At 45.5% G+C, this 21,742-nt stretch overlaps 1 protein-coding gene across 1 annotated transcript; it reads right to left on the bottom strand.

Annotated features, from left to right (window-relative positions):
* Positions 1-5,316: 5,316 nt before the first annotated feature.
* LOC121287336 (proteinase-activated receptor 3-like) lies at positions 5,317-20,307 on the bottom strand. The gene is made up of 2 exons (XM_041205121.1): positions 20,198-20,307; positions 5,317-7,557 (listed from the first exon to the last, which is right to left on the bottom strand). Exons 1-2 carry the CDS (start codon positions 20,199-20,201, stop codon positions 6,536-6,538), a joined length of 1,026 nt encoding a protein of 341 aa, XP_041061055.1. The 5' UTR covers positions 20,202-20,307; the 3' UTR covers positions 5,317-6,535.
* Positions 20,308-21,742: the final 1,435 nt, after the last annotated feature.

Genomic DNA, 21,742 nt, shown 5'->3' with positions numbered 1-21,742 from the left:
TTGGTGTTTGCTTGTGTTGATGTTGGTTCTGGTTTTGGTTTTTGCTAGTGTTAGTGATGGTGTTGATGTTGGTGTCGATGTTTGCTGTGGTTGATTTTGTTTGCTGGTGTTGGTGTTTGCTGTTGTGGGTCTTGCTGCTGCTGTGTGCTGCTGTTGGTGTTGCTGTTTGTGTTTGCTGGTGTTGGTGTTGATGTTCGCAGGTGTTGCTGTTTGATGGTGTTGGTGTTGTCGCTGGTGCTGGTATTGACTTTTACTGATATTGATGATGGTGCTAGCATTGGTGTTTACTTGTGTTGATGTTCATGCTGGTGTTGGTGTTGATGTTTGTTAATTTTTTGTGGTTGCTAGTGTTGGCATTGGTGCTGGTATTGGTGATATCTGATGTTGATGTTGGGGTTGGTGCTGGAGTTGCTTTTGCTCGTGTTGGTGTTGGTGCTGATGATGATGCTTGCTTGAGTTTGTGTTGGTGCTGTTGTTAATGTTTGCTGTCCTTGCTGTTGGTGCTGTTGGTGTTGAAGTTGGCTGCTGTTGTTATTGGTGTTGGTGCTTGTGCTGGTGCAGATGTCTGCTGATGCTGATGTTGGTATTTGTGCTGGTGTTGGTGTTTTCTGGTGTTGATGTTGGTGCTGGTGTTGTTGTTGGTGCTGGTGTTGATTTTGCTGCTCTTGATGGTGTTTGCTCATGTTGATGTTGGTGCTGGTATTGATGTTGGTGTTGATGCTGGTTTTGTTGCTGGTGTTGATATTGGTGCAGGTGTTGAAGATTGCTGGTACTGATGTTGGTGCTGGTTTTGGTGATTTCTGGTGTTGTTGGTGTTGGTGCTGGTGTTGATTTTGCTGGTGTTGGTGTTGGTGCTGATGATGATACTTTCTGGTGTTGTTGTTGCTGCTGGTGCTAATGTTTGCTGTCCTATGTGTTGGTGCTGGTGTTGAAGTTGGCTGCTGTTGTTGATGGTGTTGGTGCTTGTGCTGGTGCAGATGTCTGCTGATGCTGATGTTGATGTTTGTGATGGTGTTGATGTTTGCTGTTCTTGGTATTGATGATGGTGTTGATGTTTGCTGACGTTGAAGCTGTTGCAAGCATTGGTGTTTGCTGGTGTTGATGTTCATTCTGGTGTAAATGTTTGTTTTGGTGTTGCTGCTTGTGTTGGTGTTTGCTGGTGTTGATGTTGGTGCAGGTGTTGTTGTTGGTGCTGGTGTTGATTTTGCTGCTGTTAATGGTGTTTGCTGGTGTTGATTTTGGTGCTGGTGTTGATGTTGGTGTTGATGCTGGTTTTGGTGCTGGTGTTGACGGTGCAGGGGTTGAAGTTTGCTGGTGTTGATTTTGGTGCTGGTGTTGGCATTGGTTTTGGTGCTGGTTATGATGTTGATGTTGGTGCTGGTTTTGTTGTTGGTGCTGGTGTTGTTGTTTGCTGCTGCTGACTTTGGAGCTGGTGTTGGTTTTTGCTGGTGTTGGTGATGCTGTTGATGTTTGTTGTTGTTGATGTTGGTGGTGGTGCCAGTGTTTCATGGTGTTATGGTTGGTGCTGGTTTTTGAGTTTGCTGGTGTTGATGTTTGCTGGTGTTGGTGTTAGTGCTGGTGTTGGTGTTTTTATTGTGTTGGTGTTGGCTGGTGTTGTTGTTGGTGCTGCTGTTGGTGTTTGCTGGTGCTGATATTTGAGTTGATGATGATTTTGATGTTTGCTGGTGTTGATGTTGGTATTGGTGCTTTTAGTGATGGTTGCCAGTGCTGATATTTGTGTTGGTGCTGATTTTGATGTTTGCTGGTGTTGGTGTTGGTGCTTGTGCTGGTGTTGATGTTTGCTGGTGCTGATATTTGCATTGGTGCTGATTTTTATGTTTGCTGGTTTTGGTGTTGGTTTTGGTGCTGGTCTTGATGTTGGTGCTTGTGTTGGTGTTTGCTGGTGTTCATGTTGGTGTTGGTGCTTGTGTTGATGTTGGTGCTGCTGTTGATGATTGCTGATATTGATGTTGGTGCTGGTATTGATGTTGGTTTTTGTGCTGGTGTTAATGCTGATGTTGGTGCGGGTGTTGGTGTTTGCTGGTGTTGGTGTTGAAGTTTGCTGGTGTTGGTGTCTGCTGTTTTTGATGTTGGTGTTGGTGCTAGTGTTGGTGTTTGCTACTGTTTCAGTTTGCTGGTGTTGATGTTGGAGCTGGTGTGGGTGTTGGCTGGTGTTGATTTTGGTGCTGCTGTTGGTGTTTGCAGGTGCTGATATTTGAGTTGGTGCTGATTTTGGTGTTTGCTGGTATTGGTGTTGGTTCTGGTGCTAGTCTAGATGTTTGCTGGTCCTGATATTTGCGTTGGTGCTGATTTTGATCTTTTCTGGTGTTGGTGTTAGTGCTGGTGTTGGTGGTTGCTGGTTTTGATGTTATTGTTGGTGCTGGTCTTGATGTTGGTGCTGGTGTTGGTGTTTGGTGGTGTTCATGTTGATGTTGGTGCTGGTCTTGATGTTGGTGCTTGTGTTGGAGTTTGTCGGTGTTGATGTTGGTGCTGGTGTTGTTTTTGGTGCTGGTGTTGATGTTGGCAGTGGTGTTGATGTTTACTTGTGTTGATGTTAGTGCTGCTGTTGATGTTGGTGCTGCTGTTGGTGTTTGCTGCTGTTGGTGCTGATGTTGGTTTTGAGGTTTGCAGCTATTGCTGTTTGCTGGTGTTGATGCTGGTGTTGGTGCTTGAGTTGATGTTTGATGGTTTTGGTGCTGCTGCTGGTGTAGATTTTTGCTGGGGTTGGTGTTGGTGTTGATGTTGGTGCTGGTGTTGCTATTTGCTGGTGTTGATGTTGGTGTTGGTGTTGATGCTGGTGTTGGTGCTGGTATTGATGTTGGTGCTGGTGTTGATGTTGGTGTTGGTACTGGTCTTGATGTTGGTCTTCGTGTTGGTGGTTGCTTGTGTTGATTTTGATGTTGGTGCTGGTGTGGATGTTGGTGCTGGTGTTGCTGTTTGCTGGTGTTGATGGTGCTTGTGTTGATACTTGCTGGTGTTAGTGTTTTCTGGCGTTGGTGTTTGCTGATGTTGATGTTTGCTGGTGTTGATTTTGATTCTGGTGTTGATGTTTGCTGGTGTTGGTGTTTGCTGGTTTTGATGTTTGTTGGTGTTGATGTTGGCTCTGGGTTTGGATTTTGCTTGTGTTGATGTTTGCTGGTGTTGCTGTTGGTGCAGCTTTTAATGTTGGTTTTGGTGCTGGTGTTGATGTTTGCTGATGTTAATACTGGTGCTGGTGTTGGTGTTGATGTTGGTGTTGGTGTTTGCTGGTGCTGGTGCTGGTGTTGGTGCTCATGCCGGTGTTTGCTGGTGTTGATCTTGGTGCTGGTGTTGATGTTGGTGTTGGTGCTGGTGTTGATGTTGATGTTGGTGCTGGCACTGGTGTTAATGTTTTTTGGTTTTCGCGTTGGTGCTGGCGTTGGTGTTGATGTTTGCTGGTGTTGATATTGGTGTTGGTGCTGGCATTTGCTGGTGTTGGTGTTTGCTGGTATGGGCATTTGCTGGTGCTGGCATTTGCTGGTGTTGTTGTTTGCTGTTGTTGATGTTGGTGCTGGTGTTGGTGTTGGTGCTGCTGCTTGTGTTGATGTTGCTGATAGTGTTGATGTTTGCTGGTGATGATGTTGGTGTTGGTCTTGATGTTCGTGTGGGTTCCTGTGTTGATGTTGATGTTGGTGCTGGTGTTGGTGTTTGCTGGTCTTGGTGTAGGTGTTTGCTCATGTTGATGTTTGCTGGTGATGATGTTGGTGTTGGTGCTGGTGTTGCTGTTTGCTGATGTTGGTGCTGTTGTAGATGTTTGCTAGTATTGGTGTTGGCGCTGTTGTTGGTGTTTGCTGGTGCTGGTGTTGGTGCTGGTGCTTGTGTTGATGTTGATGGTGTTGATGTTGGTGTTGGTTCCTGTGTTGATGTTAATGTTGGTGCTGGTGTTGGTGTTTGCTGGTGTTGGTATAGGTGTTTGCTCGTGTTGATGTTTGCTGGTGATGTTGGTGTAGGTGTTTGCTCGTGTTGATATTTGTTGGTGATGTTGTTTGTGTTGGTGTTTGCTTGTGTTGATGTTGGTGCTGATGTTGGTGTTTTCTTGTGTTGATGTTGTTGCTGGTGTAGCATTATGCCAAGAAGGTCAAAAATTGGTTTCACCAGTTTGCGATCGTCCGCTCGACCCATCAATGGCAGACCGTGTCTCCCAACACTGTACATCAGGAACCTAATTTCAATTCTTTAGCATCTCATTATAAGACCTGCTCACCAGAATCATCCCCCCAACGATGTATCATTCGGGCACGTTGGCGTGCTGACATGTTTTGCAACTGTACATAAGCGACCTGCTGCTGGTGCACAGCACTTTGCTCGGGACTTCGAGGTTTGTTTGCCTACCTTGCTTCGGGCAGCACTTGTGGTCATCAGCGCCAGGCTTCACAGACAGCACCACATCACTTTTAGGGGGAGTCATGGGCAGGTCTCTACCTAGCAGGCCAGCTGTAAGGTGGGGGTGGCTTTTCAGCAACTGCAGGGCTTGTGTGGGGAAGGTGGAGAATTGGCCTCAGGCAAGGGAAGAGTCTGCATGGGGGAAGGAGGGTATTCCAAGAGCATATGGGGGGACACAAGTTGATCTGTGAGAGTGGCCTCAAGATGGTGAGGGCTGAGGGGGCAGTCTCCAGAGCAGATGAGGCCGGATGGAGATGTGAGGGTGTGTTTGCGAGTGAATGGTGATGTCCCTTGAGCTGATAGTGAGTGAGATGCCAGTGAATGTGTGATGGTCTTGTGAATGTGGGAATTGAGAGTGATAAGATGGTTGCCTTATCCTGGTAGCACAGATCCTCTTTCTGCACTGGATGGCCAACCTCTTGTGCAGCGTTGGCACCAACCATCACTGCCACCGCCTCCCAAGCCGGAGTGGTGAGACTAATGGGCCTCCTACACCCAGAGTGGGGGTAGAGGATATTGCAGTGGGCCTCCACAGTGTTCAGGAGGCGTTCCAGGGATGAATCACTGAATTGGGGGGCTGCACTCTTCTTGGCTTTGGGGGCCATGTCTTTACCCGAGCAGCCCTAGGCTGCAAGCATTGAGAAGTGTGTGCGGGGCTGCAGTTTAAGTATGATGCCCTGAGTGAGGAAGTAGCGATGAAGTGGTGAGGCAGGCAAATCGGAGGCCACCCGCCAGTGAGGCAGCATGTTTCCTGTGGCTGCATTATTAATGAGGCAGGAATGGGACAACTTGGCGTAAAAACCTGCCACTGCGGCCGGCAGGGAAAATAACATTTCTCCGGCCTGCTACCACACTTTGTGCAAATCTGGGATGATTCCGCCCTTATTCTGGTAAATTATCTCTTTAGGTCTGAAACACTTTAAAGTTCAGTTCTTTATTGAGAACTCACAAAATAGCCTGCAATAAATAAACAGAAATGCACATTCAAACTAAAGCAAGTTGAGAGAATTCAATTTACAATGTGACAATTCTTTCAGGTTTGTTTTTTAAAGTTGAGTTTTGAATATATTCCGCTCAACTGAAACCCGCACGCAGTGAGAATAAAACCAAAGCCACAAATTACAGCTGCAGCAAGGCAAAACATTCCAACAGTTATCATTTTTCCACAATCGTGTAATGTGAAACAGATTAATGAAAATCACAAGATAAGTAAATTTTGTAGGAAAAAAACAAACCTTTTATAAATTTGCTCACCTTCCAATTTAACGTTCACAGTCTCTGATTCTACATCAATATAATTGCACCATCTTGATCTTTTTTATAACTGTTCTGGGCTACAATATTTAAAAACTGATTGTAATTGAAAAGCAAATCAGTCTCATGAAACTTCTAGTGACAGTAAACCCCTTCACTGAATGTTAGCTGTGTTGCACCTGATTTGTCACCGGTGAATGGATGGAATTTACAGAACAGAACAGGCTATTTGGCCCAACTGGTCCATGCTGGTGCTTTTGCTTCTCCACTTTATTATATATAATCCAATCAGCATATTCAAATTCGTTTTCTGGTAAATGCTGGTGTCAATTCTCCCCTGGAGGAGACAAGTGGACAGTGTCGGGAAGACAGGCAGTGTCAGGGGGGATAGGTGGGCAGTGTTGGGGGAGACAGGCAGACAGTGTCAGTGGGGAAAGGCGGACAGTGTCAGGGCGGATAGGTGGACAGTGTCAGGGGGGACAGGCAGACTGTGTTGGGGGGTGGGGGATACAGGCAGACAATGCCGGGGGAGACAGGCAGGATGTGTCAGGGGAGACAGATGGACAGTGTCCAGTTTGTGAAACTCATTGCAGGATTCCCCTGGCTAGAAATTCCTGGCTGTGAACTACGAGCAATTAGCACCCGTGGCTCTGTCTAATGAAGGCTAAGTGATTCAGCTCAGCAAGTTCTGATCTCTGTCTTTATTCAGTTATTTTACAATTTCTGGCTGAGGAGCTCCTTAAGATGCAGAAATGTGCTGCTTGGTATTTCCCTGCCTCACATGAGCTGATAAAAATAAATCCAGCATCTGTCCTGCCAGCAGCTAATTGTAATTCAGAGTGTGATCGTGGGAGTTACCTTATTTGGATCACTCCACTCACTAAATCACTGAGGAACTGCATAAGGAATTTGTGATAGGAGTATGAGTCAGCCTTGTGGATGGCTGCAAATTCAAACTGGTATCAACTTTCTGGAAACAGATTATCCTTTTCACTCTGTTTCTACAATCCTCAGAAATATAATAATAGAGGAAAGGATCAAAGCAGCTGTTAAAGCTGCTCAGACACAGTAAGAAAATGTAATGTTTATGGAGGTCAGGCACCCATTGGTGCACCAGAAGCATGATATTACTCGGAGTGAAACATACTAGATATACAAACAGTATTAAGAGAGTGATTTTTGCAGACTTTTTGTACTTTATATCATTAACTGTTAAAGATCTGATTATAAGACTGTAACAGGATATAGTGACGAGGCTCGGAATGAAAAATCCTAATATCACAAAAATTAACCAGTAATAGAAATACACAACCTGATTATTCTTTAGATACACATCATAGCACGTGGTGATATTTAGACCCTTGATTCTAAAAGACTGTTTAACAGAAAAAAAAGGCCAAACAAAGAGAACAACTGTCACCCAAATGACAGCACAAACACTTAAGGCAAACCGATTGTCCCTGAAACGCTTGGAGAAAAATGGATGGACCAGAGCGAAGTATCTGTCGATGCTGATGAAGGTGAGCAACAGGATGGAGCAGTACATGTTCCCGTAGAAGAAGGCGGTCATTGTCCGACAGAGTCCCTCACCAAAGAGCCAGTCATTGCCCAGGAGGTGGTAGGAGATCTTGAACGGCAGCATCAGGATCAGGAGAAGGTCGGCAGTCGCCAAGTTGATCAGGAAGATGGTGGAAGGTTTCTTGCTTTTGGCAGCCATTGTTAAAAGAGCCAGAACATTTGTTGGGAGCCCAATGCCAAACACTAGGGTGTATAAGACAGGGATCAACTTTGTGGTGATGGGATTGATCAGTTGAGATAAGGCCTCATCATTTACATCAACTGCAGTGGAATTTGGAATGTTTGTTCCAGCAACTCCTCCTGACGGTGGTACAATGCTCTCAGCTGAAAATATGAAGCAGATTGTTTATTCTTTCTGGTTTTTATTTCCATTTAGGGTAATTTCTCTATCATCTTTGTGAAATGAAGAAATTTGTCCCCAACAGCAACAGAACCTTCCTTAGCTCTCGGGGAGAGTATCAAATCCCAAGCGGAACTGGAGAGCTTTTTTTTGTCCACACACTAATATGGATGAGATGATTTAGGAATGAAAGGATTTTGGAGTAATAACTATCTGGATAATGTGAAGGAGCTGGATTATATGTACTTAACTCATTGTCTTCTTTATGGGGTCCCTTCCCTGGCAGTGAATCCAATCAAATCAGAAGTCACTGATTGGTCATAAAATCCTGATATTCCTCTGAAATTTTGAATCTTTTATAATTCTTAGGTTTAGAAATCGTAATGATCTTGGATAATAGACAAACAGGCACTTTATTTGGGAGGAGATTTCATGAACGTAGCTTTTCATGAACTGCCCAACATGAGTGTAAGGGCTTGGCTTGAAGTGTTTGTAATCATCCAGGCAAATGAGCCAAATGGATGATTCCACTGGCCTCCCTGCACATTTCCCATCATTGTAGATAGGCTGGGTCAGCTGACAAAACAGGAGGCTTGGGAGAGGGACAGGTTGTGATCTATGATTGGACTGTGAGTCTGAACCAACTATTCTAGAATAGTTATAATGGGGAATTTAAACTATAGACTAGGATAGTAGTAGTGAAAAGGACAGGGCGGGCTGGGGGGTGGGGGGCAGGCAAGATTTAAATGTGTTCAGCAGAATATTAGAGGCCCGCATGGGCCTGACATTTCACCATGACAGAGGAAGTCTCTGGCTTCGCTAAAATGGTGCCGGGGCCTGGATCCAGAGGCCTTAATCCAGAGGCCTTAATACAGAAGTCCCAAACTGAACCCACCCACAACCATTTTCGCAGTGGGGGGGATGTGGGCGGGTTGTACTCTGCACATCCATGGTTCACAGAGGCAGCTGCACATGTTAAAGTGTAACAACCTTCAGTCAGATCTAATTCTCACAAGTGGAATGTCCAAAACATGACTTGTGGGCTGTAGACCTTTCAAGAGAATGTTTAAAGATGCTATAGTTCTTTGCAGAGGTTCAGTGCCCTTTTGGATAGGTCCAGGGGTATAGGGGCACCTTTGGGAGAGGCCATGTGCACTTTGGGATTGTTAAAAGTAGCCATGTATGTGCATTAAAAGTGGATTTGCGCATTGGAACTGTCAAGCTGTCAAGGGAACTGTCAAGCTGTAAGATTCTGATAATATACTACTTTTAGGATTTTGTCTTAATTGGAACTAATATTTTTGGGATCTCACATTATTTACTTAAATAGACCAGAATTTGAAATAATTTGAACAGTTAGGAGCTAAATTAAAAAGCAGAACATCCAAGGTAATAATCTCGGGATTACTACCTGAGCCTCAGTCAAACTGGCATAGGGTAAATAAAGTCAAGGAGTTAAATAAGTGGCTCAGGGATTGGTGTGGGAGGAATGGGTTTCAGTTCATGGGGCACTAGCACCAGTATTGGGGTAGAAGGGAGCTGTTCCGTTGGGATGGGCTTCACTTGAACTGTGCTGAGACCAGTGTCCTGCTGAATCGAATAACTAGGGCTACAGAGAGGGCTTTAAACTAAATGGTGGGGTTGGAGGGGGTGGGGGGGAGCCAGTTGTGGAGAGGGGATACGTAGGCTTACAAAGCAAAAGGATCTGGCAGCCTTGCAGGGCAGCTGTTCAGATAATGATAGACAGAGTGTGACAGAAAGTGACAGAGTGTACAAACATAAATAAACAGCAGCAAATAGGGTCAAAGGGGGAAAAATGATAAATAGGCAAAATTAATGGCTCTTTACTTAAATGCACGTAGTATTCGGTACAAAAGAAATGAATTTTCGGCACAAATAGAGGTTATTGGGTGTGATCTCATAGCCATTATGGAGACATGGTTACGTGGAGATCAAAGCCTAAATATTCAGGGGTATGTGACTTTTCGAAGGGACAGGCAGGAAGGAAAGGATAGTGGGGTAGCCTTGTTAGTACGAGATGGAATAAGTACGACAGCAAGAAAGGATGTTGGATCAGAAGATGTAGAATCCATTTGGGTGGAGGTAAGAAATTACAAGGGGGAGAAGACACTGGTGAGAGTAATCTATAGGCCCCCTAACAGTAGCTATACTGTCAGACAGAGAATAAATCAGGAGATAATGAGGGCATGTAAAAAAGGCAGTACATTAATCATGGGTGACTATAATCTTCATGTATATTGGGAAAATCAACTTGGCAGAGGTAACCACGAGCAAGAATTCATAGAGTGTATTCGGGATAGTTTCCTAGAACAATATGTGGAAGTAACTAGGGATCAGACTATTTTGGGTCTGGTAATGTGTAATGAAGCAGGTTTAATAAATGATCTCAGAGTAAAAGATCCCATAAGAAACAGTGACTATAACATTGTAGAATTTAAGATTCAGTTTGAGTGAGAGAAACTCAACTGTGCTAACCTTAAATAAGGGTAATTACAATAGAATGAGGGCAGAGTTGGCTGGAGTGGACTGAGAAAGGAGTTTAGCAGAAAAGATGGTTGATGAACAAGAGCAGATGTTTAGGAAAATAGTTCATGACTCACAACAAAGATATTTCCTAGTGAGAAAGAAGGATTCTAGGAAATGGATAAACCAACCATAGTTAACCAAGGAAGTTAAGGAATATATCAATTGAAAGAAAAAACATTCAATGCGGCAAAGATTAGTGGTAAGCCAGAGGATAGGCAAAGTTTTAAAAACCAACAAAAACTGACCCAAAAAAAGATAGAGAAAATAAACTTTGATGGTAAACAAGCAAGTAATATAAAAACCAACAGTGAGAGCTTCTTTAAATATATAAAAAGGAAGAGTGAGGCCAAAGTGAACATAGGCCCCTTAGAGAATGAGGCTGGGGAAATAATAATGGGGAACCAGGAAATGGCAGAGGAGTTGAATACATACTTTGCATCAGCCTTCATGGTAGAAGACGCTAATAGCATTCCAAAAATACTAAATAATCAATGCGCAAAAGTGGGGGAGGAAATAAATACAACTATCACTGGAGAAAAAGTACTAGGGAAACTAATAGGTCTAAAGGCCAATAAGTCCCTTGGACCTGATGGGTTGCATCCTAGCATATTAAAGGAGGTAGCTGAAGAGATAATGGATGCACTGGTAGTAATCTTCCAAGAATCCTTAGATTCCAGAAAAGTCCCAGAGGATTGAAAAACTGCCAAAACTGCTAATTTCCCTTATTCAAAAAGAGAGGGAGACAAAAAACAGCCAGTTAGCTTAACATCTGTCATTGGGAAAATGTTGGAGTCTATTATAAAGGATGTAATAGCAGAACATTTAGAAATACATAATATAATCAAATAGAGTCAGCATGGCCTCATGGGGCAGAATTTTCCTGTTGGCATGTGGGACAGGCCCCGCAAACACGTATGTAAAATGACACGCAGTGACGTCAGGTGAGCATCCCGACGTCACCATGCGCCATCGCGATATTTGGTTGGATGGACGGGCGCGCGATGCTCTCCAATGTGCACCCGCCACTTGAGGCCCTTGACGAGCCAATCAACAGCAATTTTTCGACGCCCGTGCAATCTTTAGGTTGGCACACGGGCGCAAAAGGCAGGCGGTAGGACACATTTGTATAAACCTCATCCACGGGCAGGATAAGAAGGCCCAGTGGGGTTGCGAGTGTGCTGTCAGATATTGATGTTTCAAAGTTACTGATACTTGCCTGTGTGATCTGCAATACTTCAAAACTCACACCAGCTGCTTGGTCTGGACTCACAGCCTCCAGGCCAGCACTCTGCAGTGAGGAATCTTTCTTGGGCCTGCAGGTTTCAGGAAGCCTTCCCTTAGCCTGGGAATAGGAGCTGAGCTGTCCACCGGAGGCATTTCCTCTGAGGAGGAAGGGAGGGCTAGAAGGGGGAAGAGGCCAGGAGTGCACATTCAGCCTCTAGGGGAGCCACCTTTGGGAGGACAGGCTCAGGCACAAGGGGCACTCTCTGTCTTTGCCAGCTCCTCCAGCGACCGTGAAGTGCCCTCACCGCTGTGCCCTGGGACACTAGCCGATGTTCTAGTTCCCACTAAAGTGCTGGTATCTGTGCTGGTGCCTGCCTCGCAGAGATGGTGTGATGCTGGTGAGACTTCAGGGCTCTCAGGTGTGAGAGGGGGTCTCTGCTGCTCCTCCTCCAGGCCCTGCTCCACTGATGCTGAAAGGAAGAACAAGGACATTGGATCAGTTAACATGGAGACAATGTCAATGTGTATCCCTGTCCCCTGGGTCATTATGCGTTCACCCTTCCATAAGCAATGATCAAGCCATGTTACAAACTTCAATCAATGAACATTCAGCCCTGCCATGGCTGTTGGGAGAACAATGGTTACCTCACTGCTGGGCATTCATACCTGGCCATGGCATCCCAGCCTCACCGACACCAGTGGACCTGGGCACATGGCACCTCTCCAAATCTAGGGCCTCCTGCTCGAAACGGCTGAGAATCGCTAACTGTGCTGGCCTGCCACCAGTCCTCACCCGTTCGGGGGCATTATGTACAGTCTTCTTCTGAGAAGGAGAGAAGAACATTTATTAGTGCTAATTGTACCTGGACTCTCTTCACGGACGGCCCACTGCAACCAGAGTGGGACATTGCAGGGCTCCAGTGCCTCCTCACCCCATTGCTGCCGAATGCTCACACAAAGATGCTAGGCCTGTCCCCATCCCGGCCAAATGCTGCCTACATCACATCAGGCACCACACAGTCTGACCTTCCATAGCAAGGAGGTGCAAGCATGTGAAGTGCAGAGGACAGCAGATGGATCGATGCCACACCACCTTGAAGCTCCCCTCCCAGCATGTCGTCACCCTGAGTTTGACATGTCCTGGAGTTCCAGCACTGCGCCTAGGTGCAGCTCCTCCAGGTTGCCCCCAAACCAGTAATGTGGGTCTCAGTGTACCACATGCTGTGGGGGCAGAACCCATCTCATCACCACCCTCTCAGAGTGACCTTGGCATGGGCAATATCTGCTGGCCCACCCAGCGGAGGACACAATCTGTCAATGATTCAATGTAGTCACTACACTCAGACTTGGGGGGATGGAGGCGGGGGGGGGCGGTGGAGGAGGTGGGAAGGGGGGGTGGCGCGGCACCAGGGGGAAACCTACCTGCTGGGTTAAGTGACCAATGCCAACATGGTGCTCACCCTTCGTGAGCGCAACAGGTCATTGAAAAGCTTGCGACACTGGATCCAGATGTGCCGCATCACGTCGTGGGAGCTCACCACCTCCGCCACCTCCTCCCAGGCACGTTTGGTCATGTGGGGAGGCCTCCTCCTCCTGTCCTGGGGTACGAGGACCTCCCGCCGGGCTGCCACCTCCTCAAGGAGGGCAGCAAGGCAAGCATCGGAAAAGTGAGGGGCACAGTGCCCCCCTTGCCCTACCCTCCTGTCTGGCCTGCTCACCAGCAGCGCTCTGGGGAACCCTCCCACTGGCCATGATTCGCTACCTTGGAAAGACTGCAGCAACTTTTTAAAGCAAGCCACCGGGTCGCCATTGGACCCGGCTATCATTGCAGACCCGCACACACCCGCTGTCCTCGGAAGCCGCGACTCACGCTGGGCGGGCCATAATTGGCCTGCCTGCGTAAAATGGCAGCACAGACCCAATTGCAGGCAGCGATCGGGTCCACACCCGCCCGTGTCTGCTCCCGCTCTGCCCCTCCCCCACCAGCCAAAAAATTCAGCCCATGAAGAGGAAATCATGCCTGACAAATTTATTAGAATTCTTTGAGGAGGTAACAAGCAGGATAGATAAAGGGGGACCAGTAGATGTAATATATTTGGATTTCCAAAAGGCATTCGATAAGGCACCTCACATAAGGCTTCTTAATAAAATAAGAACCCACGGTGTTGGCGGTAGTATATTAGCATAAAGGATTGTCTAACTAATAGAAGACAGAGAGTTGGGATAAGGGGGGCATTTTCAGGATGGCAACCTGTAACTAGTGGAGTGCCACAGGGATCAGTGCTGGGACCTCAATTATTTACAACATATTTTAATGAACTTGGATGACACAAAAATAGGTGGGAAGGCAAGTGGTGAGGATGACACAAAGAGTCTACAGAGGAACTTAGACAGGTTAAGTGAATGGGCAAAAACTTGGCAGATGGAATATAATATAATGTGGGAAAGTGTGAGGTTATGCACTTTGGCAGGAAGAATCGAGGAGCTGAATATTATTTAAATGGAGAAAGACTGCAGAAAGCTGCAGCACAAAGGGATTTGGGGGTCCTTGTACATGAATCATAAAGTTAACATACAAGTTCAGCAGGTAATAGGGAAGGCAAATGGAATGTTGGCCTTTATTTCAAAGGGAATAGAATATAAAAATAGGAGACAAAAACAAAAAAATCCCGAAAATCTCAGCAGGTCTGACAGCATCTGTGGAGAGAAAGACAGAGTTAACGTTTCGAGTCCGTATGACCCTTCTAAATACTCTTCCGTAGAAGAGTCATATGGACATGAAACGTTAACTCTGTCTTTCTCTCCACGGATGCTGTCAGGCCTGCTGAGTTTTTCCAGCATTTTTCGTTTTTGTTTCAGATTTCCAGCATCCGCAGTATTTTGACTTTCTTTAAAAATAGGGAAGTCTTGCTAAAACTATACAAGGCACTAGTTAGACCACAACTAGAATACGGTGAACAGTTTTGGTCCCCTTCTCTGAGGAAAGATATATCGGCATTGGAGGCAGTCCAGAAAAGGTTTAGCAGGTTGATCCTGGGTGTGGAGGGATTTTCTTATGATGAGAGGTTGAGTAGGTTGAGCCTGTATTCATTGGAGTGTAGAAGAATGAGAGGTGATCTTATTGAAACATATAAGATTCTTAGAGGGCTTGACAGGGTAGATGTTGAGAGATTGTTTCCCCTTGTGGGAGAGTCTAGGACCAGAGGGCATAATCTCAGAGTAAGGGGTCACCCATTTAAAACAAAGATGAGGAGGAATTTCTTCTCTCAGAGGGTAGTTAATCTGTGGAATTCTTTACCGCAGAGGGCTGTAGAGGCTGGGTTGTTAAGTATATTCAAGGTTGAGATAGACAGATTTTTAATCAGTACGGGAATCAAGGGTTATGGGGAAAAGGCAGGAAAGTGGAGTTCAGGATTATCAGGTCATCCATGATCTCATTGAATGGCGGAACAGACTCGATGGGCCAAATGGCCTACTTCTGCTCCTATGTTTTATGGTGTACGAGCTTAAATTCATGCCTGCTGAGACAGGGAGTTAAACAGTTAAGACAGGCTGCCAGCAAAAAACAGCTGTGAGAGAATTAAAAACAACTCAAGACTATCAGTAAGGTGAAGAACTGTCTTGCTGCCTATCAAAAAGCCAGAAGAAAAAGCCACAGCATGAACCCTCCATAAAGTGAAAAGGGCGAGTAAACACACCGTACTTTTTAGTTCGAATAGTTTTCTAAAATATTGATCATTTAAGGATATCAGTAGAGTAAGTTGTTTAAGTTCTTTGCTTATCGTTCTTCTTTCACCAGGAGAGACACCGTTTCCCAACTGATCAATCTGGGGATACAGGGTTATGGGAAGAGAGTAGGGCAGTGAGATTAGTTTGGGATTGATACAGGGCTATGGGGAGAGAGTGGGGCAGTGGGATTGGTTTGGGATTGATACAGGGCCTTGGGGAGAGAGTGGGGATGAGGAGTTATTTTGGGATTGATACAGGGCTATGGGGAGAGATTGAGACAGTGGGATTAGTTTGGGATTGATAGAGGGCTTGTTGCAGGGTGGCCGAGTTGTTCTATTAGTGATAAAGTTGATCTGCAGACACTTCTTGAATGGAAACCTCAAGTTTATTTACAATATACTCAGCAGCAACCACAGATGTGCTTTCAACTCCAACTCTACACTGACTGCTGAGGTAGCCCACACAATTCTCCTATTGGTGGCTACAGATCCTGTGATCTTCTCTAACACACATTATTCCTAAAGGTACATTACACACTGTAACGCACGCAGGGTCTACCTGGCCACTCCCAAGGGTATAACGGGGCTATCACTGGCAACTTTTGCAATTGCTGACATTGTACACAGTGCTTCACCAAGCTCTCTGTTTCACCATCCATCCCTGGCCAGCATAGATAGCTGTGTGCTATGGTCTTCATTCGGGAAATTCCTGGATGGGCACTGTGTAGTTCAATTAAAAGTAACTCCCTTCCCTTTGGAAGAACTATCACCCATGCTCCCCACAATAAGATGCCATCCAGGCTTGTTATTTCATGTCTCCTGTTGAAGTACGGTTTCATTTCATCAGATAGGGGCTCCTGTGACCAACTATGCAGCATTTGTTCTCATACCTGAGATAGGACTGGGTCCTGCCTTGTCCAGTCTCTGATCTGTCAAGCACATACCGGTGACGAATCTAAGAAATTTAACTGTAAAGCATATTCCTGTGGAACTGGGAAATGTTCATCATTTTCCGGTAAAGGCAAATGACTAAGGGCATCAATGTTTGTGATTTGATTGCCAGGCTTCTGTATGAAAGTGTATTCATATGCTGCCGGAATTAAAGCCCATCATTGCATTCTTGCTGAGGTTATGGGTGGTATAGCTTTTTCCTCACTAAACAAACCTAACAGTAGTTTGTGGTCCGAAACGATTATGAAATGGCGGCCGTGTACGTACTGGTGAAATTTCTTGACACCAAAGATGATGGACAGGTCTTCTTTTTTCCATCTGCAAGTCTCTCTTTTCCACAGTGGTGAGCATCCCTGATACATAACCTATTGGCTGTTCCGTGCCGGCATTGATCGGATGGGAGAGCACTGCGCCCGCTCTGTTTGCGTCACATGTCAGCACCAATTGTTTCATCTGGTCATAATGCACTAATAGACTGGACAAGTGCAGCAATTGTTACACCTTCATGAAAGCTTCTTTCTGGGGCGCCTCCCAAGACCAACGTTGGTTCTTTTTGAGGAGAGAATGCAGGGGAACCAGCACTGTCGACAAATTGTGTAAGAATCGACCATAATAGTTGATCATTCCTTGGAATGATTTGATCTCTGAAGCATTCTTTGGCGCAGGTGATTCTCTTTGGCTCTCACTTCTTCCTCAACTGGGTGGAGGCCCTGTGAATCTACCCAGTGACCCAAATAGATTACCCCCCTCGCTTGGAATGTGCTCTTTTCTTTTTTTAAATGGACTCCAGCTTGAAAAAAACATTTTAAGACTTCTTCTAAGTTTGCCAAATACTCTTTGAATCCAATCACCAATACATCATCTAAATAGATTACAACCTAGGGCAGTCCCTGCAGTAAGCTTTTTATTGTTCTCTGAAAGATGGCACAAGCTGAGGAGACACCAAAAAGCAATTGTGTATATTGGTACAACCCTTTGTGGGTATTAATTATGACAAATTCCCAGAAGGCATTATCCAACTCTAGTTGTTGATAAGCATGGCTCATGTCAAGCTTTGGCAGCTTGGCATACAGCTCTTCAATTTTTGGAATGGAGTGCCTCTCCAGTTTGGCTTCTTTGTTAACTGTTTGCATGTAACCCCCACAAATTTGGATGCTTTGGTCGGTTTTATGAACAGGGGCTATGGGTGCTGCCCACTCTCAGAACTGAACAGTTTGTATAACACCCAGTTTCTCCAGCCATTCAGCTCAATGTCAACTTTTTCTCTCAGAGCATATGGTCTCGCTTTCAGGGCATATGGTCTCACCTTCATGAAGTGAGAGGTTGCTTTTGGATCCACATAAATCTTGGCCTGCAGGCCCTGGATTTTCCCCAGTTCATCTTTGAAGACGGTGGTGTACTTTCTAAGTAGCTCTGGTAGCCCACTTGCTCTCAACTGGAAGATTCAGACCATTCTAACTTAATCTCCTTTAACCAATCTTGCCCAAGGAGGCTTGACCCTTCACCTGCTACCACCATCATGGGTAGCTGTGCCAATTGGCTTCCATAATGGATAGTTATTCTGCATATACCTTTTACTTGAATGTCTTCACCTATGTATGTTTTTAGCTTGGTGGTTGTTTGTTCCAAGCTTAATTGATGTTCACCATAATTCAAATATCTGAAAGTACGTTCCCCAATTACTGTAGTGGAAGCTCCCGTGTCCATTTTCATTCTAACAGGTTTGCCATTTACTTTCAGTGACAAATATTGGCTCTGTCTTTCCAACTTTCAGATTAAACAACAAATAAATGTCTGAATATGTTGTTTCAGGCTCTTCTACATTGTAAATTTCGTTGGGCTTCTCCTTTTGTTAACAAGCCTGCTTGAGTCTTCCCTTGCACTGCCTCATCATATGTCCATTTCTGTGACAATAGTAGCAAATGATTTTTTTAAACTGCCAATCGCTGAAAGACTGCTTAAACTCATAGACTCATAGATGTTTACAGCAGCGAAGGAGGCCATGCCTGTCAACAAAGGCCTGACTACACTAGTCCCATTTTCCAGCGCTTGGCCCATAACCCTGGATACTATGGCAACACAAGTGGATATCTAAATACTTCTTAATGTTACGAGAGTTTCTGACTAACCACCCTTTCAGGGAATGCGTTCCAGGCTCCCACCACCCTCTGGGTGAAAAATTTCTCCTCAACTCCCCTCTTAGCCTTCTACCTCTTAGCTTAAATCTATGTTTGTTTCCACCTCCATTAAAATTATTCTTAGATTTCACCGCTGTTATTTTTCTTTACTCTTCAGCTAGCGGGGAAACTTCTCAGCAGTCTCACTTTTTCACGCCACTTTCAGCTGGGGTTTCCTATCTTAATCTCCTTTAACCAATCGTGCCTAAGAACGCTTGATCCTTCACCTGCTACTGCCATCACAGGTGGATGGTGCCATTTTGTGCACCCTGTATTGTTTGTGAATCTCTTACTGCACTTTCCATGGCCAGCGCTATCTCTAGCACCTTCTTGAAATCCAGATTCACTTCTAACAATAATTTTTTCTGAATAGTGTCCTCATTGACACCACACACAGTGGGATTAGCTTAGGATTGATACAGGGCTATGGGGAAAGAGTAGATCACTGAAATTGGTTTGGGATTGATACAGGGCTATGGTGAGAGATCAGGATAGCGGGGTTAGTTTTGGGATAGATACAGGGGTAAGGGGAGAGAGTGGGGCAGTGGGATTAGTTTGGGATTGATACAGGGCTATGGGGAGAGTGTGGGGCAGTGGCATTAGTTTAGGATTGATACAGGGCTATGGGGCAAGATTGGATCAGTGAGATTGGTTTGGGACTGATACAGGGCTATGGGTAGAGAGTGGGGCAGTGGGATTAATTTGGGTTTGATAAAGGGCTAAGGGGAGAGAGCAGGGCAATGGGTTTAATTTGGGGATTGATAAAGGGCTAAGGGGAGAGAGTGGGGCAGTGGGATTGGTTTGGGGCTTGATACAGGGCTATGGGGATAGAGTGGGGCAGTGGGATTAGTTTGTGATTACTGTTTCAAAGTGCTGTACAGACAGTGGCCATACAGTGATTTTACTCGGTTCAACAGACAGACAGAATTTGTTCATTTTGCATTTTCTTCTTTGATAACTTCCCACTTAACACAAGAAAGACAAGGAACAGAATTGGCAGTGATTATGATGGGTCCAGTTATTATCTCCCAGTTTCATCCATTTGCCCTTAGAAAGCGAATGCTACCAGACCCACCCTCAATTCTGACTGAGTTAATCGAGCATTGTTGAAGGAATGGACCTCTGGCACTCTGATACACAACACCAGTACCTGACAGACCCTCCCTCACTGAAAACATACCACATTCCTGCTAAATAAACTGGCAATTTCTAGGTTATTTCCACTGTTTGCCCCTAGTTAACCCCTTAAAGCATTCACGCTGATGGCTGTTCCAATCTGAAATCTCAAATGTGCTTTGTTTGATGGAACATAATATACCCTAACCCTAACCCTAACTCTAACCCCCATCCCCATGCCACCTCCCCACCCCCCCACCCCGCCCACCCCATCCCCGCAACAGCCTGTCCACAGTGAATCAAAGGAGGTCTGAGGTGTACTGAACACATGCAGAAACTTAGAATGAGACACATACAAACTGTACAAAAGCAACAACAAAAAGCTCAGTGAGGCCTCACCAGTAACCGTGAACTCTGGCTTAATGTCCTGTGTAAAGGGAAAACTCTGACCATGGGCTTACAGCTGAAATATGAACCCCTCTGTTTGCTCTACATATACTGACTGGTTTGCTGAGCATTTCCATCATTTTCTGGAGTATCTGTCGTTGTCTGCATATGTCAGGTGAATCCTTGATTTTATCTTGTTTTCTGTGTAGCAACTACATGAGGTGTACAGTGTATTAGGCAAGAATTAATTGGTCCCCTTTACCACACACACTCAAATATTAGCACAAATGTTCCTGGATAGTGACAACTGTCAATAAATTGTCAATGTGTTTGACACTGAGACATGAATAAGCTGCACAGCACCAGCAGGCAGAAGTTAATCGTCCCTCATTGCAGGTTGTGCACTGTCCTTGAACTGAACTGTATAATACTTGTAAAATACTCTCTATAAGTGGTGGAACAGTTCCATAAGTAAGGTTGAGTTGGTCACTTACCCATGTTGACAGGAGTGATTAAAACCACACTATCTTTTCAAGTGACTGTCCCACACAAGCTGCAACTCTCTGCTACTGGTTCCAAATGATTCTGAGTTTAAAGTTCAGGGTGGTAACAAGAGAAAGGGAGGAGTTGGGAACCGGAAGTGTACCAGGAAATGAAAGCTGCACCACATTCAGGTTCCAGCTGGCACATGCCCAATATGCAACATTTGTCTAACCCCAGGCACTGTGGATCTGCAGTTTACAATGCACTTGACGTGAAACTGCTGCATCTTCAGATAATACAACAATACACTTTCAACTTTTAACTGTACAGGGTACCTTGTTTAATAGGAAGCCATTAGTGCTGCTTTTGCAATCAGGCATAAACTCAACAAGTCATAAGGACTTAAGAAATAGGAGCTGGAGGACTGGGCTGACCAATCCTTTGTCCCTTTCACCATCAGGTCAGACTGCCTGAGGGTGCTGGGGATATGATTCGGAGGGACCAGGGCATGCGTTAGAAACCGGAATGAGTGAGTAACAGTGGTCAAAAAAGAACTGGGCAAGTGGGAACAACACTGTCTCCTCATTGCGGGTAAGAACCTGGTCGTCAGGTGTGAGGCACACTCGCTGTTGGTCGTTGGCCCATTTCTCATTCCTTACACCCGAGCCATCTTCCACTTTATCTGGAGGTTGAAAATGGACCATGTTCGGAGGGACGCAATGGACAAACCTACAGAAAAAGGAGGAAAAAAATTTACCCAACATCACCATCTTTCTGGCCATCTTTCTGTGTGGCTGTGTAAACCCTCGGAACACAAACATCGAGGGTGGCATCATCCTAGATTTGCAGTAGTGAGCAGGAAAAAGGATGTTTTACTGGCCGGCTGTAATAGCAGCTTTTCACGCCGTATCATCCTATTCCCGGCCATCACACCTCTTTAATAATTCACTCCCAGGAAACACACTGGGTGGCTAGCGGGCTGATTCCCCTGCCCCCCTGTCACCTCAGGCCTTCAGTAAACCAGGCACCATATTTAAAGGCCGCACCCGCACAGAGGTAGCTCTCTTCAAGGAATCGGAAGCTGCTGGGAACTGATGGCTGCCAAAGGGAGGAAACATGGTGCCCCAAGGTTTAGCAATGCCTCCCTCTATTGGACACAGTGGAGACCTGCCACAGTGTCCTCTACTCCCACACTGGGTGAAGACCAGCAAGCAAGCTTGCCAATCCAGCATGGGAGGCAGCGCCAGCGGTGGTCAGCACCAATGCCCTGTAAAAAAGGACAGCCACACAGTGCCAAAAGTGGATGAATGATCTCCTCCATTTCACCAGCTTAAGTCACTCTTCTCTCTCAGTTCACACACTCACAAACCCATCAGGGATCTCACTAACGGCCAGTTCAGGGGACATTTCCATTCAGTCTCTCACACACACCTTCATCTGCCTTGCAGATCATGTCCTCATCCTGTTGATGGCACCACTCACCACCCACACATGTCAGGCATCTTTATCATCTGGCCTGGCAGGCGTCCTGTTTACACTCTCTCCATCTGTATTCA

This window comes from Carcharodon carcharias, chromosome 14, assembly GCF_017639515.1.
Source record: "Carcharodon carcharias isolate sCarCar2 chromosome 14, sCarCar2.pri, whole genome shotgun sequence".
Classification (NCBI taxonomy): domain Eukaryota; kingdom Metazoa; phylum Chordata; class Chondrichthyes; order Lamniformes; family Lamnidae; genus Carcharodon; species Carcharodon carcharias.
The sequence above is the reverse complement of the archived record's forward strand: the minus strand, read 5'-3'. Positions and strand labels throughout refer to the sequence as shown.